The sequence below is a fragment of the Salmo trutta genome, chromosome 1 (genome assembly GCF_901001165.1).
Source record: "Salmo trutta chromosome 1, fSalTru1.1, whole genome shotgun sequence".
NCBI classification, from domain to species: Eukaryota; Metazoa; Chordata; class Actinopteri; order Salmoniformes; family Salmonidae; genus Salmo; species Salmo trutta.
This window is the reverse complement of record NC_042957.1, coordinates 33,692,336-33,719,093: the sequence shown is the minus strand read 5'-3', so window position 1 is coordinate 33,719,093 and position 26,758 is coordinate 33,692,336. Positions and strand designations below refer to the sequence as shown.

The 26,758-nt window shown below is 40.7% G+C and overlaps 2 protein-coding genes across 10 annotated transcripts in view; both read right to left on the bottom strand.

Annotated features, from left to right (window-relative positions):
- The window catches only part of snx14 (sorting nexin 14), a 30,494-nt gene extending 17,838 nt beyond the window's left edge, over positions 1 to 12,656 (bottom strand). For 5 of the 6 annotated variants that reach the window (XM_029754249.1, XM_029754265.1, XM_029754272.1 and 2 more), the window contains exons 1-13: positions 12,429 to 12,656; positions 12,129 to 12,278; positions 11,774 to 11,894; positions 11,528 to 11,604; positions 5,060 to 5,138; positions 4,936 to 4,979; positions 4,747 to 4,834; positions 4,463 to 4,547; positions 4,209 to 4,365; positions 3,890 to 3,965; positions 3,704 to 3,748; positions 3,535 to 3,615; positions 3,161 to 3,275 (exon numbers count right to left, since the gene is read on the bottom strand). In XM_029754249.1, coding sequence (XP_029610109.1) covers positions 3,161 to 3,275; positions 3,535 to 3,615; positions 3,704 to 3,748; positions 3,890 to 3,965; positions 4,209 to 4,365; positions 4,463 to 4,547; positions 4,747 to 4,834; positions 4,936 to 4,979; positions 5,060 to 5,138; positions 11,528 to 11,604; positions 11,774 to 11,894; positions 12,129 to 12,265 — 1,105 coding nt within the window. In that variant the 5' untranslated portion in view covers positions 12,266 to 12,278; positions 12,429 to 12,656. The remainder of the gene's footprint in view (positions 1 to 3,160; positions 3,276 to 3,534; positions 3,616 to 3,703; positions 3,749 to 3,889; positions 3,966 to 4,208; positions 4,366 to 4,462; positions 4,548 to 4,746; positions 4,835 to 4,935; positions 4,980 to 5,059; positions 5,139 to 11,527; positions 11,605 to 11,773; positions 11,895 to 12,128; positions 12,279 to 12,428) is intronic. The other variant, XM_029754256.1, reaches the window with a different exon arrangement.
- A 942-nt stretch (positions 12,657 to 13,598) lies between these two features.
- LOC115194490 (heterogeneous nuclear ribonucleoprotein Q) lies at positions 13,599 to 26,437 on the bottom strand. 4 transcript variants are annotated; one of them, XM_029754229.1, is made up of 12 exons: positions 26,295 to 26,436; positions 22,984 to 23,161; positions 22,048 to 22,166; positions 21,857 to 21,964; positions 21,449 to 21,562; positions 20,995 to 21,171; positions 20,715 to 20,850; positions 20,375 to 20,580; positions 19,453 to 19,602; positions 19,226 to 19,347; positions 17,387 to 17,714; positions 13,599 to 15,792 (listed from the first exon to the last, which is right to left on the bottom strand). In XM_029754229.1, exons 1-12 carry the CDS (start codon positions 26,295 to 26,297, stop codon positions 15,751 to 15,753), a joined length of 1,683 nt encoding a protein of 560 aa, XP_029610089.1. In that variant the 5' UTR covers positions 26,298 to 26,436; the 3' UTR covers positions 13,599 to 15,750. The 4 variants fall into 4 exon arrangements, with proteins under 4 accessions (XP_029610089.1, XP_029610097.1, XP_029610077.1 ...); XM_029754237.1 differs by having other exon boundaries at positions 13,599 to 15,789; XM_029754217.1 differs by lacking the exon at positions 13,599 to 15,792 and having other exon boundaries at positions 16,624 to 17,714; positions 26,295 to 26,437.
- Positions 26,438 to 26,758: the final 321 nt, after the last annotated feature.

Here is a 26,758-nt window from a genome sequence, read left to right as displayed (position 1 = left end):
TCTTTCTGTCAATTACGTTTGGCTTGATGTGATTGGTGTGAAGCCAAATCCAAACTGGCTTCCCTTGACAGGTCTATTCACAGCTGAGCTCACTCAGTTTAGCTCAAAGCTGATTGCCTATTATTGTATAACTGTTTATCGAGGGAGGACAAATGCTAGCTGGCATCCCTTGCATTCAATGCTACAGGCGGCAACAGAGCTGTGGCGGTCACAAAATTTTGTCAGCCTGTGATTGTCAAGCAAATAACTGTCGGGCTCACAGTAATTGACCGTATACTAACATACACATTTAGCATCTCCTGGCTTCCACACATAGCCTTATAAAGTCTAATAAATCCATGTAATATAGGTCTAAAGAAGCATTAGTTTGATGAACATCTAGTCTATTTCAGAACAGAATCGCATACTCTGAGTTGTCCTTATGTTAGGTCCTGATCTGGCTATGCCAAATGGCTGTGGGCTACACTAGTTCATTTAGCAGACAAGATTTGCTTAGAATTCCATGGCATTATTTTATAGTATGAAGAATACAATTGAACAAAGCTGAATAAAATATCTATATTTTTCTCCAACCGATTTAAGGGCGTGCGCACATGCGGCTATTGTGTTGAGCGGTTAACATAAATGAGGTACTCCTATATGCTTCATTTAGAGTTAATGTAACTTTAGTTGTTCTACAAACGTTGGTCTATATGTTTAGATTTTTAATACATTGTAAGGCTGCATGATGCAATTAATGATTTGAAAAAAAATCGCTTGAAAGGCATGAGCTCTGCTTTGTTTTTTGCGCAAGCTGTACACACTTCATTAGTCTCTCATTCACAATTTGACAAGTACTTGATAATGCCTCGAATTTCACGGCGGCATCCCCTTTGTGTCCGTAATGCACCCTAAAAAATACATGCCAGTGGCCATTGTGCCCTTGGCCCGGAGTGCTACGCTGTACCCTTCTCCCTGAGTGCTGTACGCTCCTAAGCCCCGCTCACTCACATGGCTCTCCATCACGTGATTGGGTCTTTCTCACAGGCTACAAGTGAAGACCGACACATCCGGGACGCAACTGCGCACGTCCTTATCCAATTTCGAGGTGCATATTGAAGATATTGGAAGAACTGTCCACATTTACTTTTCGTCAGCCAACAAGATGAGTAGGCCTAATGAACAGCAAAAGCACTAGCCTATGTCAATCTACTATCCCCCATAGTACAAAAGTCGACATATTCTATTCTGTGCAAGAAATAAATATTCCAAACATAGTCTGGGACAGTTGTGGAATGCAATAGATCACAAATTAATACAACCACTAGCAATGTGGCTGATGCAACAGATCAGAACATTTAGCTTAACATTTTTATGAAATATCAGGCTATTTCTTCACATTATAAGCGCAGCAATGCGCACATGGCAGTAGGCTATAAGCGCTTATGTTCCATTAGCGGGAAAACACCATTATCAAAAGTGACCACAAATGCGATTATGTATGTAATGCTTTTATTATAAAGGTGCATTATTATGGTGAAAATTATCTTCCCCAAACTTGAAACTCACGCGCTGCTTATGTATGCTCTAAACCCCTTGTAAAGCAGATTAATGTGCTTCATTTTTAGAAGTTATTTGGCCACTTTAGTTGTGATACAAACCTAAACAAACATATAGGCCTACGGGCTAGGCTACAGGATGTGTGCGACTATGATTAGAAAAAGTCATGGGGAAGGCAGTTTCTTATGCTGGGCATCATTCAGAAGTGATAATATATAGGCTAATATTGCCACCCATCAGACTATTCTTGACTTAATATTGTCTTTACATGTACTAAATAATATGTGTAAAATGTGTTTTGATTTAAAATGGCCCATTATCATGCACCTGTCACAAAACAGGGGCAGCGGTAAAAAATACACTTCTATGCACTTAAGTAGCGAATGGAGGGCGCTTTTCCCATGGTTCATTTTAAATGCCAGCCAGGTAGGCTATACTCTGTTGCAAAGATAAACAATGTGCTTAATATTAGGAAAGTTGAGAAATAAACATAGTACGCCTAGCCTATAGAAAGATGATGGGATCCTCCTCTTTTTAAAATAGAGGCCATCACTCTCGTGCAATTGCATAGTCTATAGAAATGTTGTGGAACGGGAGCTCATGGCCTCTCCTGAAGTGTTCGATTAGATTTTCAAACACATTTGCATTGATGTCAGAGTGATTAGAGGGACAATAGAGCGCTGAGTACCAGGCAGTTAGCAAGTTTGGTAGGCTACTAATGACCAGCAGCAGCATCAGAGCTTGGAGAAGCCTAATTACCGTGCCTAAACGGTCACGTGGAATTTGACTGCCTTCATGACCGCTGGTGTGGCGGTAATACAGTCATCACAACAGCCCTAGGCGGCAACAATATCATACTCTTTTTGGCCAGACATCATCAGATAGATGGTCTACACATACAGAGGGGCGCATTTTTAATTGCTACCTCTGTATTCCTATAGGTCTCATTCAAAGCCATGATTATTTATACCCATTTTAAATGGTTCTAGTTCAAAAAGTATATATAGTATCAACAGGTTTTTGACAAGCAATCTAAGTAGGGTCAGTCTGAACATCTCAATGTTGGTTTGGAGTTAATTACAAACAGTAAAAGGGTTGATAACACAAGATTATTATATTTTTTTTAAACCATTTTAGTCTATGGGCCGTTTTTTTGCGATTGAAATTAGAGGGGAGCTCATTTAAATATTGCAGTAGTTAAAAAAAAAGGTATAAATGCTATCAAAAATATTTTCTCAAACAATCTAAACTGGGGCAATCTGGTTTCGTGTTAATAGCTTACATCTTTTAAGCTCTAGAGTGGGCCTGAAGAAGTCGAATAAGAAAGTGTCTTGCCTTCAGCAAGCACACTAACAAAGAAAGAGGAGTGGGGTTGAGTGTTGTTACTCTCTAGACATCACTGGCTATGGTTACTCTGTGTCATCATGGACTTATGGTCTTCAATATACATGCCTCTCAATATGGGAGTAGCATGCAGGAAAGATGGCAATAAAAATGTATTTCTGTCATGACAAACAACTCAATTCAAAAAATATTTTAAGGGGTGAGAATGTGGTAGGAGGCAAACAAAAGGCCTTTTATAGCCTTGTATGAGGATCTCTGAAAGTAGTGGTGTCCTTACCCACAGTGAGGCAGAACTGAAGAACCTGCACGGCCCCCTCCTGCTTCAGGAAGTTCATAAAGCGGAAGAGCAGGTCCTGTTGCTCCCGGATCTCCTTCAGCTCCAGCTTCAGCACCTGGGAAACCACAGGCGGGAGGACAGCCGCAGAGTTCAGAAACTGTGCTTGTCCATGCAAAACTCTAAACCAATACTTTAACTATTGCCTTCATTTGTATTATTTTGTCATGTCTTCTGTTTTAGTTCACTGACTACCTTTCTAATTGTGCTTGTTAGAACTAGGAGGGTACAGTAGTACAGCTATTAATTGTCAGTGGAATGGATACATAACTAACAAGGGCTTTCTCTTCCAAATGCCGAAGGGACTAAGTGCTTACAGATGTCTTCTTGGTACGAGGGTCAGCGTATTTCTGCAGGAATGGAACCAGGGCAGATGGTGGATCCATGGCCAGCTCAGGCTGGGGAAACAATTTGAGGAATAAATCACAAATGCATTACAGCATGATGCTTCCACATGAGGTTTGGTAAAACGCCCAATTTACTTACTGGAGAGTCATCAACAAATATTAGAACCATGTGGTTCACAGTATCCTGAAAAGCAACAGGAGGAATGCATCAATAAGATGGAATATGTCAACCACCGCTCAGTTAAATTGCTACCATTCCAGAAGTACATGTTCTGCACATTTATATCCATATCCTATATCACTAAGCACACAACATTCTACTTACAGGATCAGCCACGAAGTCCAAGGTGGGGAGGAACACAGACCCTACCATGACCTCTCGCATCAGCAGAGCTAAAGATCTGACAATCAGGAAGACATAGGATTCAGATAAAGTGCCTTATTTCAAATGTATTTAACAGTAGTGTTCTACGTTTTTCCTTGAGGAAGATCTGACAGAAAAAAATGTTCACTCAGTATATTTAGTGGTTAAGATAAACAGTTAAATGTCAATCATTTTGATAACAAGATAGTGATAAGAATAATAAAATATATACGATTGTGACTGACAGTGGTGCATGGACTGCCTGGTTGGGTGGGCCTACCTGCAGTCAGTAGCTTTGGGTGGCATGAGATAGGCAAAGAGCATCTCCGTCATCTTCCTGAGATAAAGCAGCTCCTCTCTGCGACTGCGCAGGGCAACATGCAGGTCAGGGCCATACTCATCCAGAGCAGCCTGCTGCAAACCTTCAGTGTTCTTCACTAGAACACACACAGAGTATTAAACCTTGCACAGCCAGTACACATTTTGTTTTCTTTATTGACCAACATCTTGCAGTGCAGAATACTTATTGTAAACCTTTTTGTTTGGCCTTTGCAATGATTTCAACGTGCTTCATGGCAGCTTTCATCATTTTGCCAGAAATAAGTGAAGGGACATCAACCTGTGTGAAACAATTATACAGTTAGTGTAGAGTCTGAAAAATAGCCACAGCACATCAACGCAGTATTAACCATTAGCAATATGTGGATTCAAATGACATACAAAACTCTAATATACGCTAAGGTGTCTTGACAAAGGTTACTACTATTCGAAGAACAGAATGTGGGTGAAAGCGATGAATAGACAGAACTATATATCACCTTCTGAGCGCGTCGAACTAACACAGATGCAAAGAAACGAAAGGTCATTCTCAGTTCATCTACGCATGCCTCATCATCAGTGATGTCCCTATAAAGTAAAGTAATAAAAAGCATAATGAAACACACATTCCAAAATCCAGACAGAAAACCAAAGTCAAATCGTTCAAAACTGTGGTAGAAACTACTCACCTGTACCAGGGATATACAAAATTCTCCAGAACCAACTCGAGCAACTAAAGGGCCAAATATCAATAATTATTCATTGCATTTGTGATTTTCAAAATTAGATCTTTGAAATGACCCATTACTGTACCTCTGACATAGAAGAATCCACTTTTGAGTAGACTTTCAAGTCCAACCATGGCTGATAGTTTTCTAGGAGTAATGTTGGTCTGTGAAGGACACCATATTTCAAGTTTTTTTTAATTATATTTTTACATTTCAATGACAATTCAGTCATATATTTACCACACAATCATTTACAAGCAATTAATGGCATAGTGATGTGTGAATGTGTCAGTCGGTCCTGTGCAGCACATACTTAGAGTAAGTTTACATGCAAAATAATAATTCAATAATAAACTGATTATGGCAGTAGGCAGATTACACAAATCAAGTAAACGCCTTACTCTGCTCATCTTAAAATCGGCGTACGGTCAAAATCAAAGTAAGCATACGATAATTAAAACACCTGGTTTTCTGAGCAATCTTTCAAATTATTAGGACATGTAAACACCTTAAAAATCGGCGTTCCAGCGGTGTATTTGATCTGCGCAAGTGCAACCACCAGCTGAACGAGCCTCCCTCTTTAGCGTGAGTGAAGTGAGTTTGGAACAACTGAATGCATGCGTCTTATAAAGTTTGTTTGTGAAAACTACTTCTATGTCCGAACTCAATCTGAAGTGCTTCCCAAAAATAACATGGTCACGGTGGTAGAACTTTTATTTTGATTGGCGATTTTCTGCCATCAGATAGCCTGATTTCAGATGTGTCCATGTAAACAAGATTATTAGGGAAATCGTTCTTCTTGCAAAGCATGTAAAGGTTTTAATCAAACTATTACGCTATATTTAATCTGACAATTCACAATAATCGCATAGTGTTAATGTAACCGTAATCTTGTGTCCACTAGATGGCAGATTAACTCCAGATGCACCTCTAACCAATGGGGCAAAAATCCTTCTTGGCATGTTACATTTTAGTCATTTAGCAGACGCTCTTATCCAGAGCGACTTACAGTAGTGAATACATACATATCATACATTTCATTTCATGCATTTTTTTTTGTACTGGCCCCCCGTGTGAATCGAACCCACAACCCTGGCGTTGCACACACCATTCTCTACCAACTCAGCCACATGTTACTCATCAATGCCACTGCTGTTCATTGCTCAACACAAGATTTATTCTTAAGCATTCACAATGTAAACGTGAGTGGAGAGCTGTAGTGATGCGCGTGTCAGCCATTTGCTCACCCCCGCACAATTGCTAATAACCCATCTGCAACTGCCAGACTATGTGATAAAGTGAAAATGAGCCCTGCTCCCAACCCTAATCCACAAATATTGAAATTGTGCTGCACAGTAAGAGATGTCGGTACATTTTTTTGACAGCGGTGTGGGATTATCTTTTTTTAAGACCAATTTAGATTGGCCTACAGTACAAGTCAAAAGTTTGGACACACCTACTCATTCAAGGGTTTTTCTTTATTTTTAGTATTTTTTACATTATAGAATACTAGTGAAGACATCAAAACTATGAAAAAACACATACGGAATCATGTAGTAACCAAACAAGTGTTAAAACAAATCAAAATATATTTGAGATTCTTCAAAGTAGCTACCCTTTGCCTTGATGACAGCTTTGCACAGTATTGGCATTCTCTCAACCAGCTTCACAGGGAATGCTTTTACAACAGTCTTGAAGGATTTCCCACATATGCTGAGCACTTTTTGGCTGCTTTTCCTTCACTCTGCGGTCCAACTCATCCCAAACCATCTCAATTGGGTTGAGGTCGGGGGATTGTGGAGGCCAGGTCATCTGATGCAGCACTCCATCACTATCCTTCTTGGTCAAATAGCCCTTACACCGCCTGGAGGTGTGTTGGGTCATTGTCCTGTTGAAAAACAAATGATAGTCCCACTAAGCCCAAACCAGATGGGATGACGTATCACTGCAGAATGCTGTGGTAGCCACGCTGGTTAAGTGTGCCTTGAATTCTAAATAAATCACCGACAATGTCACCAGCAAAGCACCCCCACACCACATCCTCCATGCTTCGCGGTGGGAACCACACAGGCGGAGATCATCTGTTCACCTAGTCCGCGTCTCGCGAAGACACGGCGGTTGGAACTAAAAATCTCAAATTTGGACTCAAACCAAAGGACAGATTTCCACCAGTTGAATGTCCATTGCTCTTGTTTCTTGGCCCAAGCAAGCATCTTCTTATTGGTGTCCTTTAGTAGTGGTTTCTTTGCAGCATTTCGACCTTGAAGGCCTGATTCACGCAGTCTCCTCTGAACAGTTGATGTTGAGATGTGTCTGTTACTTGAACTCTGTGAAGCATTTATTTGGGCTGCAATTTCTGAGGCTGGTAACTAATGAACTTATCCTCTCTGGGTCTTCCATTCCTGTGGCGGTCCTCATGAGAGCCAGATTCATCATAGCGCTTGAAGGTTTTTGCAACTGAACTTGAAGTTCTTGAAATTTTCCACGTTGACTGACCTTCATGTCTTAAACGAATGATGGACTGTCGTTTCTCTTTGCTTAATTTAGCTGTTCTTGTCATAATATAGACTTGGTATTTTACCAAATAGGGCTATCTTCTGTATACCACCCCTACCTTGTCACAACACAACTGATTGGCTCAACTGCATTGAGGAAAGAAATTGCACAAATTAACTTTTAACAAGGCACACCCTTTAATTGAAACGCATTCCAGGTGACTATATCATGAAGCTGGGAATGCCAAGAGTTTTCAAAGCTGTCATCTAGTCAAAGGGTGGCTACTTTGAAGAATCTCAAATATAAAATACACTTTTTTGGTTACTACATGATTCCATGTGTTATTTAATAGTTTTGATGTCTTCACTATTTTTCTACAATGTATAAAATAGTAAAAATAAAGAAAAACCCTGGAATGAGTAGGTGTCCCAAAACTTTTGACTGGTACTGTATATGTGCGCATGATCACGCAGCATCCAGCCAGAGTTGTTCAACTTTGCTTGGTGGGTTTGCAGTTGTTCTGAAGTTTACACAGTGTTGTGAATGTATTTGCAGATCCAGCAAATAGTTCAAATTTGATGGAGAATAAACCGTGAAAGAGAACAGCACTGTGCCCTTTGTCGATGAGCCATACGAGAGCCGTTACACTGGTGTCGTGACCCGGATGATCCCATGATCAGCCTGATGCATATCACCGGGGGAAGTGTTGATCAAGTGTGCTCTTCTGGTCAGATTTTTGGTTTTATGCCATAGGGCTGCTGATTTCAGTGTTAAGTGTTTTTCCAGTTTTTACTTTCTCTGTCAATTTCTTTTACTTTTTCTTTGACATTTAATTTGTTTCATCTAAGGCCAGGGTCAGGGCTCACAAATCTTCAACTGATAGTGAAATAGTTGACGATTTTATTACTCCTACTATTGCCAAGGGGAGGGGTGTTTGGTTTGGCAAGCATACAGGTAGCAATGCGATGTCCGGTGGGTTTCCTGGTCGGGGAGTGGGGATATATCAGTCATTAGCTGATTGTGTTAGGAGTGCAGGTACACCGTTCAGGAGTGGGTTGATATAACAGACTATTTGAAAAAGCAAAGATGTGAGGTGCCTGATCAAGCAGAAGAGATCATGAGCAGGTTAATGGGAAAAGCCAGGAATGTAGTGAAGAGTCGTTGGACATTAAACAGAACCTAGATCTAATCTACCCCATCCTCCTGCAGTACTTCCATAACTCCTGCCTTGGTTCAACGCACAGCAGCAGCCAGATGAGATGGACATGTTGGAACTAATGATGGAAAAAGTGCAGCAACAAAACAGTGGTTCCCGTGAACACAACCCCCCTGCACACAACCCAAGGTCTCAACATCGTACCAGAGACCAGGCCTGCAGGGTCTGTAATGATACTAGGCACTCAACAGTCTCATTGCATGGGAGAGCGTATGTGCTTCCTCTATTTCACTCCTGGTCACACGAGAGATGCATGCCCCAAGCTTTTGTCACAGTCCAGTCCGGCTGAGGAAAACTAGCCAGCCTGTGTTTTGAGGGAGGCAGTACAGGTGAAGATACTCCCAATGCCGAAGCTCTATACATGTCAGCCAAAGACTCTAATGACATGACTGGATATGTTGTGTACCAGAACACACATATAGTAGGAAGAAGCAACAGCCTGTTTTACACACCTGTTGGTAACAAAGTGACTCTCGGCACTAAGCTTGACAGTGGGTCAATGGCGTGCACAATGAGTGAGATGGCTGAGCTGAAGTTTATAGATGCTGGGGTAGTTGATGTGAAAAGCCAGTTTAACTCAGATGTCGTACTTGTTGGCTGTGGAGGACGCCTTGTGAGGCCTAAGTCTGCATTCAACATAAACATTGAAGTCTATGGATGCAAGATGGTTGGTCCAACCTTGGTAGTAGAAGGTCAACATGATGAACTAATACTGGAAACCAAAATGATCAAGCACATCCTCCGTGAATCAAAACAATGTGACAATTATTGGAAAACAGTCTCAGCCCCCTGCATCACAGATGACACGGAATCTGAGCAGTTTCTCACCATGTTAGCTAGAATCAACCCTGGAGAGACGACAACATCTCTAACGAGATAGGAACAGTGAGATGTAACTCAGCCATTTGCCTTGACCGTGGTCACGAGTATCTGGTTTGGGGTAAGCTAAACAAAAACCACTGTTGCGTCTCCTGGCAGCGCGGTGATGACAGAACCTACTCCGTCTCGCTCAGCACTATGGGGGATCATGTTGGCAAGGATTGTTACGCCTGTGTGGGGAGACAGATGGGTCCCACTGAAGCTGATCAACACGTCTGGCCGTCCAGTGTGGCTGAAGCGCAATGTAAAGCTTGCAGACGTCTTCCCATGTGTAGCAATGGAGGACATACAAGACACCGAACCAGAATAGTGTAGTTCACCTGGTCAGCTGTCCTCAAGACACGTCTGAGGCCGATGTGACAGGCCACATGAGACACGTTCCACGGAAGAGAAGCTAAGACTGCTGGAGTTGAGTGCTTTGGACCTCAGCCCCTGTGATGTGTATGAGAAGTGCAAGAGTCAGCTGGCTGACCTAGTAGTGTGTGGTTCCCACCGTGAAGCATGGAGGAGGTGGTGTAATGGTGTGAGGGTGCTTGCTAGAGACACTCTCTGTGATTTATTTTGAATTTAAGGCACACTTAACCAGCATGGTAAAAGCATTCTGCAGTGATACGCCATCCCATCTGGTTTGCGCTTAGTGGGACTATACTATGTTTTTCAACAGGACAATGACCAAACACACCTCCTGGCTGTGTAAGGGCTATTTGACCAAGAAGGAGAGTGATGGAGTGCTGCATCAGATGACCTGGCCTCCACAATCACCCGACCTCAACCCAATTGAGCTGGTTTGGGATGAGTTGGACCGCAGAGTGAAGGAAAAGCTGCCAAGAAGTGCTCAGCATATGTGGGAACTCCTTCAAGACTGTTGTAAAAGCATTCCAGGTGAAGCTGGTTGAGAGAATGCCAAGAGTGTGCAAAGCTGAAATCAAGGCAAAGGGTGGCTACTTTGAAGAATCTCAAATATATTTTAATTTGTTTTAACCCTTTTTGGGTTACTACATGATTCTATATGTGTTAATTCCTAGTTTTGATGTCTTCACTATTATTCTACAATGAAGAAAATAGTCAATATAAAGAAAAACTCTTGAATGAGTAGGTGTGTCCAACATTTTGACTGGTACTGTATATATGCACATGATCACGCAGCATCCAGCCAGAGTTGTTCAACTTTGATGGAGATTGCTAGGTGGGTTTGCAGTTGTTCTGAAGTTTACACAGTGTTGTGTATGTATTTGCAGATCCAGCAAAGTTGTTAAACTTTGGAGAATAAACCGTTAAAAGAGAACAGCACTGTGTCCTTTGTCGATGTGCCACATGAGAGCCGTTACACGCATTTATTCTCTCCAGAGTCAAAATGTACATTTGGTTAATATTATATTTGGCTACGTGAGAGGTTATAGACCTACAGTCAATGTCCATATTTCAGTTAGTATTATATTTAACCCATCTGAACAGTACAGTTACTTTCATGTGGCATATTTGATGACCCTGTCTTGTGACTGTCCAAAACATTAGGCTACTGTTCTGACCCACCCTTCTCTTTATTTTTAACTCTCCATTTCGCAGCTTTTCTTATTGAATTGAACTGTGACAAAGTCCTCTTTGCCTCAGTGGATCAATGTTAACTTTTCTGCCCAAGTTCCCAAAAGCATTTGGCAATTGGAGTGTATTTGGCGTGCATACAGTTATAAGCCTAAGTGCGTATAAACCTAAGCTTTAGGGCCTAACACCAAATAAAAAATACAATTAAGAAAAACCTCAATGTAGCAAACCTCAATGTAGCCTATTGAGATGAATTGTACAATAATTATACATTATGAATTTTTTATGCATTGTTTTCTCTTTATAAAACCTGGCCGCGACCCGCCCTTTACTTACACAATATTTAATGATCCTTAACACGCAGGCGCAGGGACTGCGGGGTTATGAGTCAACCCTAACATCACTAGTGTGCTGACATACCTGTGACGTTTGCACTTTACTTTCCCACACACTGCACAGCTGTGTCCCAACGGAAACAGCTCCTGTTGCTCCTGCTGCTGTAGAAATAGAGGGAGATCCTAAAGCTACAAAACTTACTTTTGGATATCCCACTGACAAATGGGAACTGACCTATTAGAAAGTTAAGCAACTGAGTCACTTCACCACCAGAGTGACACTGCATTGCCCTCCAACTATTGGTATTTGTGTTTTTAACACTCAACTTACTTTGTTCTTGGGCTTCATAGTGAAGAGGATGTTGGGCAGGAGGGATTCTGTGCCAAGGGAGCAATAGAATGTAATCACTCCAGCCAGGAAGGACCAAAACACCATCAGAATGTGGAGATACCTGGAAGAAAAACCTGGTCAGACACATATAGCTAGATGTCTGGTTAATACCGAAACTAAAAAAGAAACATTGTGAAATTATGAGTTTTAGACAGGATGCTGAACTAACTTTTCCTGACACTCCAGAATGAGCAAGAGAACTTTAACTACAGGTACTTCAAATTACATTATGACTGAGTCAAAACATTTGACATCCCACATGAACAAATATCCACTGTATGTCCACAAAACCTACCTATTAAGAAGTATAGTTGATGAAAGCATGAACACCAGAAGAAAGCAAATGACAGGGTATTGACGTCCAACTTCCCTCAGGACATCAATTTGCAGTCCTTGCTTCAGCTTCTCCAGATAAACTCGAATACGTTCCATTTTACAATGGGGTCTGTTGAAGTAAACATTAAAAAGCTAGATGGATACCCTAAACATGTGACCCATAACACCAGCTAAAATGTACTCGCTAGCTCTAAAGTTAAATAACGTTAGAAGCGTATGCTAAAGTTAACAAGGAAGGCTCGCGACTTTAGCTACTTACTAGTACACAATATAATCCCATCAACTAGTACTTCAAACAACGAACCATGTCATAATTTTGTGCAGGTTTCACATTGTTATCTAATTTCTTCAACGACAGGTCTTCCTTTTAATTATGGTTAGCATTTTTGTTATTTCCCATTTCAGAAAGTATTGTGTGATTTCCTTGACAGATCGCTTTTCCTTAATCCGATGGTCGTCACTTCCGGTTCTAATCCTCACCACAGAAAGTGCCAGCAGACCAGAGGGAGGGATAGGCGAAGCTACTGGAAAATCTTTAGTACTGTAGTCTCAGCTGGTAGTTGCTTGGTATTCATAATCATAAACTATTTCATTTCCTAAACGAAATAGTATGTTTGAAAGTAACACGAACTTCAGTGAAGAAATTAAATTCATATTTAACCATTGCCGTAAATTCCATACCAAGGTGTGGTGCACAAAGCAGCATGTTGAATTGATTGCGTTATTCCATAACATCTACATTTAAAAGTATACAACTATGTTGGACGAATAGTCATAAATTGATCAAATACAATATAAAATATAAGACAGTGATGAAAATCAAGACCTTTATTTTAAAAATAAGTTTCATGCGCCTCACTTAACAGTATAAAACAATTGATTTCCAAGAAATGCAAAAACAATTGTTAGCCACCAACAATTGTTTAAACTGGTAAGAGCTTTTCAAAGAATTCTTTGTGATGATAGAGGGAGTCAACTGTGTACAAAACCTGATCAAGTTGTTGTCTCCTTTATGCGATCCAGGAAATACATCTCTCTCTTTTTTTAAACTGCAGTATCCCATTTGAACTGGATAAACCAAGTCATATACAGCTAACTCAGCTACTAATTACATGCTCAACATGATGCAGATTCAAGACACTTGTCACATACTTAAAATGTGACAAAAAGGCAGCTCATAGATGTCTGATCAACATTCATGTTATACATCATGATTAGGCACATTTCTGTACACAAAGTAGACTGATGGCTCTCAAACTTAAGTGTGTATGCAACCTTCCAAATGGGTTGCCTGAAAACCCAATGTTGAATTGCATATAATGCTACATTGGGTTTCCAGGAAACCAAAAGGAATGGATCATTTACAACATACTTACTATCCCAGAAAGAAAAAGGACACTGCAATGCTTCTGAAAAAAGCATATCTTTCTTTCAAACTTTTACAAGAAGTACCATTTTCCTAAACTAAACTACATTATCTGAATAAGCACATAGCCAATTCAGTTCAAACCATATGAAAGCAGGGCTTGTTCCTTAATTTGCTCATTACATGAGATTATTTAACATGCCCAATTTGACTGTTCGCAGTGTTAGAATAACAGCATGCAGCACCTATAATAAACAAATTACTGGTGCTCTGCTGTTGCCCTTGTGCTCAGTACTGGGTGGAACAAGCCCTGCTTTCATCAATTACGTTTCCAAATTTACAGTAGACAGGGCAGTTGTATCCTTTGTACTGAGGTAGTTAACCAACCCTTTAAAGACAAACAACCACTTTCCTGGAATGCCTGACCATTTATGCCAGGTGGTTAAACCTAAAAACCTGCTAAACATTATATTAAAGCCAATCAAAATAAAAATAGAATTAAATATGTCTATTCCATCGTAAAGCTGCATTATGCATCAACATATACATTAGCGTCAAGCTCTTCTGAGCCACTTCAAACTTAGACAAAGTGCAAAAGGCATAACTACATTTCGGGATCAACAGTCCACTGGGAACTCAACATCTTCAATAGTCATTTTAAAATGGCATATTCTTTGGATACATGGGGGAGGTGGCACGCGTATAAAAACAACGGCGTGGCTGTGGTTTTGGATTTTCTGGAACCCCACTTGCCGTGGATAATGGGATTTCTACACATGTGCAGTATTTATGTTTTTACGTAACTGCTGCCCACAGTAGTCTGCTCAGTGCTCCTTCCACTTAAATGTTGTAGCCTACATATATATATAGAGAGAGAGATGTGTTTTTTACAGTCCATGCTTAAGACATGGTCAACATGTTCAAACTATGCTTTCCATGCCTCAAGCGTGACTTAATGTTTTTTTTTCAGGATGGGTGTTACATGCAGCCATCATGTTGCACACACACGACATGATCGATGTTCGTACAAACTTTGTCGGTTGTAACAGTTGTCTGTTGCAAACATAAGCAGTCTAGCGAGTCTGTTATTTTTAGCTGCTGAGTTAACATGCAGTTACTTAGGCAAGAATATCAAAACACGAGCAAGACACACAGGCAGTCAAAATAGTGATTTAATGTTATTTTCTCATCGCAAACATTGGCTAGTTATTTTTCCAGCAATCATCGCTACGATATGGCAGTATACTATGAAGATTATGACAAATAGTAGGCAGTCTAAGCAGTAGTTGACATAACGATGCAAGCAATAATAGCGCGCCGGGCGATGCAAAACACATTCGCCCATTGTCAGACACTGGTTACGGGTCAAAATGCATGCTCACCTGTCCAGAGTTGGAACAGCTAGGCCGCTTACTCGTGCGGTACTTGCATGTTCATTGAAAAGCAAAATAGTAGTTAGTAGGGTCTGGGTGTGGTTGAACCGCTAATCATTTTTTGCCCCAATGCAAAACTCAAGTGGGGAGTTCCATGCAGCTATTTAGGAAGCATATCAAACACAAGCAAGACACAGAGACGCAGTCTAATTAGCGATTTAATGTTATTTTCTCATCATTACAAGCATTGGCTAAGCAGGAGGCAGACAGGCAGTCAAAGTAGTAGTGTTCTTTTTTCCCCCAGGAACTCTGGCTAGTGGCTACGATATGACTATAAAGCATTAGCCTACTTCACACAAAAACCTGATTGTTTTCTCTCCAATGGAATAAATGTGTAAGGGCTGCGTCCTGCTTGTGCAACTGCAATATCTGTTACAGACGATGGTTGGGGGAACGTTAGATCAAATCACTTTGTCAAATTTCTTAACGGCTGAAATAACCCCAAAGACATATGCTTCATCAGCATGGTCCAGAAGAGGGTGAGTAAAAAGAGAAACTTGAGGGGAGTGTGAGCAGCAGCTAGTGTGCGTAAAATAACATGCGCATGCGCAGAATATGATCCGGATCCTTAGCTTTGAGAAAGGTTTTCAGAGGTGTGTAAACTATTTGCAGCAACGGTCTAAAAAGTCCAAGCAACAAGTGTCTTGAGTTTGCCCTTTTGATTATCTTCTAATCTGGCAGATATGCTCCTGTAAAGTTGGAATATCATTGGACCATTGAGTTGACCTTACCATCACTTCAATTGGCAGCTTCCAGTATAACCTCACATAGCAGGTCAGTCTTCATAGTGACAGGTCAGGACCGGCCTCGACCACTTTTCCCTGCTAGTCAGGTAACAAAAGGACGCAATTAGAAGATAGATCACAACAGATGACCACATAACATCCAGCTAGCTACCTACAAGTAACTACAGAACACAGTCCAATGCACATTAAAGACAAACAAATGAACTTGAGTAAGGAAAAAGCAAAGGGGTTTCTAGTCATTCACCAAGACTTCTACACCCTTCAACTTCACATGCAACAAGGCTATGCCTTCAGGAAAAGGTAGAGCAGAACTGTGGCCATGCTGTGTTATTTTAAAGGTGACCAGAGTCAAGTGGTTGGGATATGGAAAGATTGGGGGTTATGTCCAAACTACAAGCACTACGTACAGACAGTTCATGCATGCCAATTATTCCCATCGTTACTCAATTTGAGATTGAGAAACATGTAAGATCAGTGTTAAGGTTACCAATGACTATGTAGAGCCTTCGGGGACAAGAACATCTTCACAGACTAATTTCTTAATAGCCAAAGGGATATATTTGAACTGGCCATCAGAGAAAGACTCCACTTTCATGGCATTTCTTTAAAACGGGAATCCATTTCATTTGGGCTATGAAATTGTGAAATCTAAATCGAGAATGTTTGAGATACGGTCTCGAATTAAAAAACTTAACTCAAATGGTGTATGTCTCTACACATACGTAACACTTGAATTGTGGAATATGCCGACTACTGAAATAAGTGATAACATTTTTTATGCCATGCAAATGTGAAGTTGCAGCATGTGGGAAACATAGGCAAACATTTAGTTATTTTCTTCCACAAGGAGCCTTAAATTTGAAGGCAATTTGAAGAGAGAATTTTCCGAAACATGAATTTGAAACACAATTTTAGGTTTTGTACACTTCTGCGTGTATGTTTATTAAAGCAGACAAATAGCAAAAAAATACAAGCCAAAATGTAAAGCCCAATAAATAGGACTAGTCTTTTTTCTTTTTTACAAGACACGCCATTTCCTAGCATTATCTTCTGTAAAATACAAATTGTGGTTTCATTTGTTTTAAGTAGGTACATGTTTAGGAGACATACGTTTAGTTGCTGTTAGCTACTTAAAACATGGAATCACTAAAAACATACATAAAACTACAGCCAAATAAAACAGCTGGATCACATGATTGCACATTTTTAAATGTTTAAACCTGATAATGGAAATCGCATTAATCAACTTTGAAAAAACAAAAACCAGTTAGCCAAAAACAGTTAGAAGTGTGACTACTGTTCAAGTCCAAGCGGATTATTAAAATATATACAAGATAAATCTTGCCAGATGTCACCAAATTGGAAAAAAAAGTGAGGCAACCATATGGATTTAGAGCCAATCAGATCAAGTCTCTAAAAAAGGATTTGGAATTAAAGCCCTAATGTTCTACTTCCACTGTTGCCCAAAATAATCCTGATAAAACTCCTGGTTGTCAGATTTGTAACCATAGTTACCAGAATGATCACCACCTTGGAGCGGTTGCTGAGCAATGGGTTGAGAGCCCCAGTTCTGATTATTGGTTTGGCGCCGCTTGGAATCTGGCTGGTTGTACTCATCAGCTTTGCGCTTTCCTCCTACATTTCCACCGCGGTCACCCCTCCCACCACGTACCCCGCCGCGGCCTCTCTGTTGCACACCTCCTCTGCTTGATCCTGGACCACCTCTGCCCCTGGGAGCGCCTGGCCTGCCGCTGGCTGGGGATGCCCCCCGTGCACCTCTGCCCCCTCTTCCTCTAGCGGGAGCCTGAAAGTCTTCATAGCCATAGTAGTCGTAGTCGTATCCCCCGCGGTAGTTGGGGTAATCATAACCATAATAATCGTAGTAATCATCGTAGCCATAATAGTCGGGTGGGTAAGAATAACCTCCCCTACCCCGGCCGCCTCTTGTGGGAGGGGCCAACTGAGGGGGGCCGTAGTTGTAATAATAATCATCATCATACCTATGGAAGAAACAAGCAGAACCTGGCAAAAACGTTCAAGGCACTGAACACACATTACATTTACATTACATTTTAGTTATTTAGCAGACGCTCTTGTACAGAGCGACTTACAGTAGTGAATGCATACATTTCATCCATTTTTTCCCCGTACTGGTCCCCCGTGGGAATCAAACCCACAACCCTGGCGTTGCAAACACCATGCTCTACCAACTGAGCCACACATGGACTCATTGTTCTGATTTGATGACTAAAGCCTTGTTCACACTGGCAGTTTAAAGTGACTCAAATCCAATTTTCATACATATCCCATTACAATCTGTTACTTTTCCTGCAGTCTGAACAGCCCAAAATCACATGGAATCAGATAATTCAACACACATTTCAAACCTTCACATATACATTCATGTACATACTACCTCAACTGGCCCGACCAACCAGTGCCCCCACACATTGGCTAACCGGGCTATCTGCATTGTGTCCCGCCACACGCCAACCCCTCTTTTACGCTACTGCTACTCTCTGTTTATTATATATGCATAGTCACTTTAACCATATCTACATGTACATACCACCTCAAATCAGCCTGACTAACCGGTGTCTGTATGTAGCCTCGCTACTGTTAAAGCCTTGCTTCTGTGTATAGCCTCGCTACTGTTATTTTTCACTGTCTTTTTACTGTTGTTTTTATTTCTTTACTTAACTATTGTTCACCTTATACCTTTTTTCACTGTTGGTTAGAGCCTGTAAGTAAGCAGTTCACTGTAAGGTCTACACCCGTTGTATTCGGCGCACGTGACAAATAAACGTTGATTTGAAACCACCTTCTTAGGTGGTTTGAAATCAGATACAAATCTGATTCCTAGCCATGCAACTTTTCTGAATGGTAAAATATGATCTATTTGCGCAGTCTTTTTTTAGACTTTTATTAGGCATATCTTGTTGTCTGTTAGCTGCTCTGTTGACAGTTTGACAAGAACAAACTGTAGGTAACTACCTTGTTAATTGTTTACAAACAAATGAGTGAATGTGCTAGAAAGACAAACAGCTACCTTGCTAGATAGTTGACTACTGTGGCTAGCCAAAAAGGACTCATTTTAAAAGGCTTTAAGTGTTGTTACACTATGACACTCTTTGAACTTTCAAAGCAACTGGGAAACATCCATGGCAGACATTGTTGTTACCTTAGCTTGCTACATAACTTCTGATTGATAGAAGGCACAAGCACCACCAAATCAGCCTACACCACTGCACACACACCCATCATTACTATGACAACTAGCATAGCCATGTCAGCAAATAACTGCCATCTGAACACCCACAAATCTGATTTGGTCACTTGTACCTTGCCATTTTGACAGTCAGTACTCCAAAACGGATTTGCAAAACAAAACGGATTTGAACATTAGGGCCTGCAGTGTAAACAAGGCCTTAGAATCAGTCATGCACCAATTTCAAATTGGGCCTTGAAAAGTGGAGCGCAAAAAATATATTTTGTACAAGACATGTCTTACATGTTTGTTTTGGCTGCTTGTCTCTGAGCTTTGCGTTCCTTCCTCTTCTGATCGGGGGGCTTTGCAAAGACTATGTCAATGTGCTCTCCTTCCAGAACTTTGCCATTCATTTGAGCCAATGCCTGTGGAGATAGTGGCAAACTACAGTCATCATACAATTAAACACCCTCAATGTCATTTACTTACCGCAATGTATTCTCATTATATTATCACTCAATATAAAGTACCTTAACTGCAGCGTCCCTCTCATCAAAGTGAACGAAGGCGTAATCTTTCAGCTTTTTCACTCGCTCCAGTTTACCAAACTGGCCGAAGGATTTTTCAAGTATTTCTTCCGTAACGCTGTTCGCAAGGTTTCGGACAAACAAAACTTTGACCTGTGGGTTGAAATGCACAATGGGAAATGTGTTAAGAACTTCAACTACATGGGTTACACACAGGCATCAGTGTGATCTGCACCCACTTAAAGACTAGTGGTTGTATTTTGTTAAATGAAAGACATCCAAGGTTGATCAAGCATCACCCACAAGCCTATAAAGCAAGACTTCAGGTTGGAAATATAACAATGAAAATCTCCAGTGTTGCTTACAGTTACAGTTTTGACTTAAAACCAGCTTGAAAATCTATGGCAAGACTTGAAAATGGCTGTCCAGCAATGATCAACAACCAACTTGACAGAGCTTGAAGAATATTAAAAAGAATAATGTGCAAATATTGTACAATCCAGGTGTGCAAAGCTCTTAGACACTTACCCAGAAAGACTCAGCTGTAAATCGGTTCCAAATGTGATTCTAACATGTGATTCTAACATGGGTGCAACTACATATGTAAATGTGATAATGGCTTTCATTTTCAATAAATTTGCAAACATTTCTAAAAACGCGTTTTCACTTTATCATTATGGGGTATTGTGTGCAGATGGGTGAGAAATCTATTTAATCCATTTTGAATTCAGGCTGTAACAAAATGTGGAATAAGTCGAGGGGTATGAATACTTTCTGAAGGCACTGTATATAGTGCACTACTTTTGAGCAGGTCCAATGGGCCCTGGTCAAAAGCAGTGCACTATATAGGGAATAGGGTGCCCTTTGGGACATAACACCTTGCTTCTCCAGTGTTTCATCACTTTGTAGTCAGCAGATCACTTACCTTGGCCATAACCTCTGGATCTGGGTCCTCTATGGGATCTGCCCATTCCACAGTAACCACGTTCCCCCACACTTTCACCTTGCCACTCATTAGCCTGCGTCTGGCCTGAGCAGCAGTTTTATGGTCCTCGTATTCCAAAAAGCAAAAACCTCTGTTCTTCTTTTTGTCATCTGGCTGATGGTACAGTATGACATCATTAAGACCCTCTGTTAGAAATAGTAAAAGTTAAGCGAGGTTTGAGCAAAATGTGATCATGTATTTAGTTACAACTACAAGACATGTCGTTGACTTAATCAAATGAAAAGTGCCCATCTCACCCATCAACAAAGATCTTTCTTACCTGTGACTTTAGCAAACTCCTCCACAATCTGTTCTTTCGTTTTACTCTTGGGGATGGAGCCGACGAACAGCCGGTTATTGGCAACAGATATACACACTCCAATGTGTTTGCCGGGGCGTATTTCGTTATTATTACACTAGGGAAAGAGGAACTCATCAACCAGTGTGACAAGGATAAATATGAAACAGCCATGGCACAGACTATCCCAAAGTTCATACTTCCAAACTGACTGATAGGCTGAAGAGACAGCCCATAACTGGAAGCATGGGGAGACACTGACCAGGTTTACAGCCTCCGAGGCAGCCTCTTTAGTGCAGAAGGTGACAAAGGCGTAGCCCCTGTTCAAGCCACTCAGGGGGTCCATCATTAGACGTAGATCCCAGATAGGTCCCGCCTTCTCAAAGAGGGGCACCAGCTCATCCTCAAACAAGTCTCGAGGAATTTTCCCAACAAATATCTGCAAAGGGAGGTCATGAAACAAGTCATTAAAAAACATTTGTGAGCAGCTAAGAAAGTGGTCAGTTCTGGAAATGTAAAATATTTATGGGAATCAAGGAGACGAGAGCGGGAAAAAAACATTTAATTTGGCCCAGTCAGATCTTAGCGGTAAGCTCTCAGTGTAACAAGAGTCACTCCAGAATTACAAACGTCATCATAAGGCCAAACAGAGATTTGTCGACATTTGATGGTCTTATTCAAAAGTGTTTGTTCCCTGAAAGATAAAAAGACCTTACCTCTGTTCCAATAGTGGGTTGAGCACCTGAATACACAGACTCTGGGGGGGGGCCTCCATACTTCCGCTGACCCGTTGTCACATCAAGTGTATAGATGGTTCTATCAAGCAGAGCCTGTCATTATCAAAATAAAAATATTTAATGTTGCTGTAACCACACACAGACACCACTTGATTTTCACACAACCACAATAAATCACCACAGTAAATCAGCTATGCAAAAAACGTGACCGCGTAGCCTAAACTGACAGACTTTTGTAACATTGGTATAATACTCTGACGAGCTAAGTCAAGATCAAGTCTGCCAACAAATGAGCAAGACTCTTACAATTGGCTATGCCAAGATATTGGAAAAGAGGCATGCCTTCATCTCTACAAAGTGTAAACTTCCTTCCTGGTGTTGACATACTTTTATTTTCGCCTCATCTGGTCCTTTCGTGGAATCTGAAACTTTGGTCCCTTGCTTCTCCCTCTGTCTATAAGTCTTCATTACTCCACAGAGGAAGGCACTTTTGTTCTGAAAAGGAAAGTTGAAGCTTTTAGTACTCCCCGCGTTTCATTAAATCATCCTCAACTAAGTGTAACGCAGCGGCCACTTACTTGCACATGCGACAGATCACTTTCCTTAAATTCAAGCAGGACTTGTAGAGCACCTTCTTCGTTAAATTCTTTCAATGCTTCAATAGCCCTTTCATCTAGGTCACTGTGCGCTACCAGGCCTGTAGAAGGGTGACATTTCAAATATAACCACTGTTTGCCAATGAAATCACAAAGAACTCATGGGATTAAGTCCAATCAGATCTTAGCGGTAAACCATCACAGCAACGTTGAGTTGCTCCAGTATTTGAGTATAGAGATCATCATGTGGACAACCAAAACCCCCTAAAATTGTCACCGTTGCTAGAAATAGTAACCAGCCAGGCTAGTTGTACATTATAAAATATGAAGAATAATGATTTATGCTTACAGAAACCAAGGAAATGCACACGAACAAGCTCATCAAAGGAGGGAAAAAGTATCTCGCTAACTGCACCCACAACCAAAAGCATCAATCCTACTGCATGAACCAGGCCAGCTGTACATGCACAAATCAATTCAGACATCTGAACACCCCCACTACGCTTTTCTTTTGCTCCCCCGGAGACCATATCAAGACAACAACACAACCCCCCCCCCAAGCGTTGCAGAGTTCCATCCTTAAATAAAAACATGCTCCGGAACTTTGGTTGGCAATTACTTTTGGCTTTAAATACTTTAAAGCTCCTGCTTTGGGCTGGATGTGTCAATGTGTAGTTTATACGTGCATAACCTATTAGCAGAATTAGTGTTAGCCATAGCAAAGCTTGTCAACTCCACCCAGAAACAATGCATTCAAATTCACAGTTCTTTGTTATGGTGGGGATAGCTTTGTTTGTAAATATATCACACAAAGTTGCTTAGGTAAATAAATACAAGTTTCTAATAGAAATACAAACTAAAAAGGAAGAACATGACAATAACAAAAAAACAGTTAGGTTATACATAACATGCACTTACCTGCTATGTAAATTGCATCTAGTTTTTCTGCAACTTTCTGTGGTAAACCAGCATCTAATAAAGTCTGGAAATTGTCTGAATGGATAACTTCAGCTGTAGCTGTGTCCACTTCAGTTATGCCTATTGGTTCCTCTGTACCATTCCCATTTACATGATCGGTCATCTGATCGGTCGCCATCTGTTTAATGCAATGATGAGTAAAATTATTTGAATGACTGTTCCAATAACAGTTAAGCACCTACTGCACTTAGCCAATTCGAATAAGCAAAACATAACTTTCAGGCATATCATCATTGCTTGCCTGGAAATCCGAAGTTGAATTGCATTGAATACTATGTTGGGCAGAAATGAGTGTTTGAATCAGGAAGGTTTCCTCCCTCTACAAGCCAGAGTGTTTAATAAAATTATATTTTAACGTACTTTACTGTTTGTCTGTGCAGTTGGTCCTTTTGGCGGCAGCAATGTGAGACAATATATTCACAGGAAAGTACAATTACATCAACTCTGTAAAGTGCTTGTAGCGTTCAGATCTCTGAAGCATGCACAGAAGCATGTAAACGAGCTCGACAAGTATGCATGCATCTCCTGCATATATTTTTTATATTGTGAGCATGCTTCAGGTGAATGATTTCTTTATTTCAGACGAATGGTATTGCTATGGGATCCCCCATGGTTCCTAACTATGCTCATTTGTATGTGGGTTACATGGAGAAACAGTCTATTTTCAATTCTCTCAAAAATGTTCTCTTGCCTAACATCAGTATTTGGAAACGGTATATTGATGATATTTTTGTTCTGTGGAGGGGTGATGCAAAACAGCTCCAGGTGTTCCATGCTTTTCTTAACTCCTGTTCTGAGCATCTGAGATTTACAATGCAATCTGATACACGTCAAATCAGTTTTCTTGATCTACTGATCTTGTGTGAAGATAATGTTCTATACACTGATCTTTACAGGAAACCTACTGATCGTAACAGTTTGTTGAGGGATGATAGTTGTCACCCACTTCCCTTGAAAAACAGTTTGCCCTACAGCCAATTCTGTCAAATCAAAAGAATTTGTAAAAAACTATCTGTTATTGGCTGAGACCAAAGAAAATTCAAGGGGAGGGGGTACAAAAATGGTCAGATTAATACTGCCATTGAGAAAATTCAAAACAAAACGAGACATGACCTTTTTCAAGGTCAGTCTTGCAAAAATAAGCATTCTTGCGTTCTAACTACCCGCTATTCAAAGTGCTTTGAACAAATTAACGGAATCTTTCACAAACATTGGCACATTCTAAGATCCGATAGTATCGGTAATGTGTTTTCGGACCTTCCCTTGGTCGTATTCTCGCGGGGCAGAAACCTCAGAGATCAACTGGTAAACTCTGATTTACCACCCCAAGATATCCCCGCACAACGTGTATTTGCTCCCCTACTGGATGGAAACTACAAGTGTAATAACGGCTGTGCTCAATGTAATGGCACTTATAAACGTAGATCCTTCAAACACCCCCAAACAGGGAAACAGATCCCAATCTAAGGTGTTATCACGTGCTCCACTAAGGCAGTTATTTATCTTATAACTTGTCCTTGTGATAAAAAAAATATGTGGGTAAAACAAAGCGCGAATTAAAAGTACGTATCTTGGAGCATCGTAGCACAATTAGGCGCAAAAACTCGACTTACCCAGTTGCGGCTCACTTTTTGGAAGAAAACCACTTGATTTCGTCTCTACGTTATATTGGCATTGAACATGTCACCCTCCCTAGGAACGGGGGTGAACTCGACAATTTATTGTTAAAACGAGAGGCTGCTCTTTCTTTAATTTAAAGACCCTTGCTCCCTTCGGTCTCAACGTAGACTTTGATCTGAAGCCATTCTTGTGATTGTGCTACTGTAAATGTTTGTAGGCTTATGTAGCCAAATTGTATCTATGATCGTACGCTATCCATTTTTTTTTTTTTTAATGCTATTTTAATATGAGAATTAACCAATGATATCAGGCCACACCCGGCATGATTAGACACCTGTGTGTCGTTTGACACTATATAAATGAGTCATCCCGCAGTGTTTGTCATTATACCCTGATGAAGACAGCTTGTATGTCGAAACATTGGACATAAATATTTTTGCATCTGAGCGCCTAGATTGTGCGGCTCTCCTTTATTTTTTTAAGTGTTCCACTCCCCTAGCCAGCACCTCGCATAAATAGGTGTGCGTTCTTTCGCCTCTAGCATCTGAATGCATGACCAGCGCGCTGAAAAGTTGATGTAATTATACATTCCTAATGCCAAAAAGACCAACCGGTAAAGTATATTAAAATATAATTTTATTCAACATTCGGGTCTGATTCAAAAGAATCTGTCCGACTTGGAATTCAATGTAATTCAACGTCGGGTTTCCAGGCAACATTGCATACAAATAAGCATTTAAATTGTCCTGGCAAGTTTAGTACACAGGTGACAAATCAACCCGCTGATGCTAATCACGAAACTACAATGAAGACATAGCTAACGTCATGATAAAAGCCATCAGTTATGTTACGTCGATGGTCTTGTTTTAGCTAGCTACTATAGTGCCTGAACAATTTGTCAGGACACCAGGCATATACTGAACATATTTCTACTTAACTGAATTGGTAGTCATTGGCTAACCGTTAACTACATTCAGTTAGCTAGCATTTGGTTTGTTGTTTGACTACCAATTCGAGCAGAACCAGCTAGTTACTTACCGTAGTTAACGTTGCACGTGCTTTTGTGCACACCGGTATTTTTTTCTGGCGAAGCTCTTACGGTCTGCTACTTATAATTAGCTTCCAATGCATTGCTAAACAAGCCAGCCAGTGCAGCTTAACGACGTTAAACGTTACTGTAACGTACTTGGAAACAATTAACTAGCCAAGAAATGCTTGAATGTTAACGACTTAGCTAACAATGTTTCAAGACTAAAATGTTTGCACTCCCGTTAACCAGCCCATACTCGAGACATCCACGCCGCGTAGCCATAGTTAGTTCTACGTAACCGGTTGCTAACTAAAGCGAATAACAAGTTAGCTAGCTAACGTTAATTAACCTTTGTCATGCGTATCACGTCTGAAATGTCACACCACTTCCGCAACGTTATTGGGACTACTCCATTGGCGCCGGCCTGGTCTCCAGGCGCAAAGTAACTAGCTAACTCTGGAATTCACTTTCAAAATGTCGAGTAGGACTCTTAGGAGTAACGTTACTTAGCTAGCTAACTACATTCCACGTTTTTAAAAACGCAGCCAGAACAAGTCCCCTATCCGCGTAAATTCACCAGTTAACACATGTAAATACTTACCATTCGAGCGTTCACGAAGGTGCACGTTGCTGATTTTGTCTGATTTCAGGGTGTTTAAAAAAATAAAAACTACGATTCCCGGCATAAGGTTAGGTCATGCTCCTGTCCGGATAATGTGAAATGGCGGCTAGTTGACTGACGCCGTGAGTGTTGCCACAGAGTCAAAATTGAATATAAATAATGAAAACAAAAATGAGTTTTTTGATCTTAATAAGATTACGGTTAGCAGTGTGGTTAGATTTAAAGTCAGATTTTAAAAACAGATTTAGTATAAATAGGCGGGGTTTCTGACTTTGTAGCTGTGGTAACTAATGACGTGCCCTGCGAGTGCTTCAACATATATGGGGTTTCAGCAACTGCTAACCACGGGCTGGTGTATTTTCGCGGGACTGAGAGTTTGGGTGGGAGCATGCACCTTTTGGCACAGAACAGAAGCAATGGCATAGTAACTTTATTTGTCCAGA

Bases quoted from the DNA above. Each gene is read 5' to 3' on its own strand.
- LOC115194490 (XM_029754217.1), bottom strand. The intron at 21,172-21,448 runs GTAAGGTCTTTT...CTCCCTTTGCAG, and splicing joins AACCCACTATTGGAACAGAG to ATATTTGTTGGGAAAATTCC. The intron at 19,603-20,374 runs GTAAGTGATCTG...TTCAACCCACAG, and splicing joins ATCCAGAGGTTATGGCCAAG to GTCAAAGTTTTGTTTGTCCG.